General features: G+C 31.9%; 1 protein-coding gene across 1 annotated transcript in view; it reads left to right on the top strand.

Annotated features, from left to right (window-relative positions):
- The window catches only part of LOC108734348 (anaphase-promoting complex subunit 1), a 13,934-nt gene extending 13,482 nt beyond the window's left edge, over positions 1-452 (top strand). Inside the window, exon 22 of the mRNA XM_025973093.1 lies at positions 63-452. Within this exon, the coding sequence (XP_025828878.1) occupies positions 63-334 (272 nt within the window). The 3' untranslated portion in view covers positions 335-452. The remainder of the gene's footprint in view (positions 1-62) is intronic.

Genomic DNA, 452 nt, shown 5'->3' with positions numbered 1-452 from the left:
GTTCAGAATTGTTTGTCGTCATATATTGAAGCAGACGTGCGTTAGCAATTTAATATCAGGAGATTCATGCTTGGCATTGATGCAAAAACTCATGCTTAAAGTTAACGCGTGGGAACCGATTTTATTTGACAATTTGAGATCTTACCTTTTCGGTAAGCAAGTGAATTGTGTCGAAGACATAGCGAGAAAGATTGCCCTTTACGTATCTTTTTACGATATTCCGTATAACGAAAACTTACCTTGCCAAAACTGGTTGGAATTAATGTGTAATATGGATAAATTAAAAATTCCACCGCACACAATGGATAAACTTCTCACAATAATGAATTCATGATTTATTAATTAGGAGGTAATATAGTAGTCTTGAAAGAATCAGAAAAGAAAATTATTTACACTTTGATAAGTATATAATTTTTAGTTGAACGATCTTTGTAAAGATAATTTGTAAACTC

The sequence above is a fragment of the Agrilus planipennis genome, unplaced genomic scaffold (genome assembly GCF_000699045.2).
Source record: "Agrilus planipennis isolate EAB-ADULT unplaced genomic scaffold, Apla_2.0 scaffold83, whole genome shotgun sequence".
NCBI lineage: Eukaryota > Metazoa > Arthropoda > Insecta > Coleoptera > Buprestidae > Agrilus > Agrilus planipennis.
Note: the sequence above shows the minus strand (reverse complement) of the source record. Positions and strands in the feature narration are given on the sequence as shown.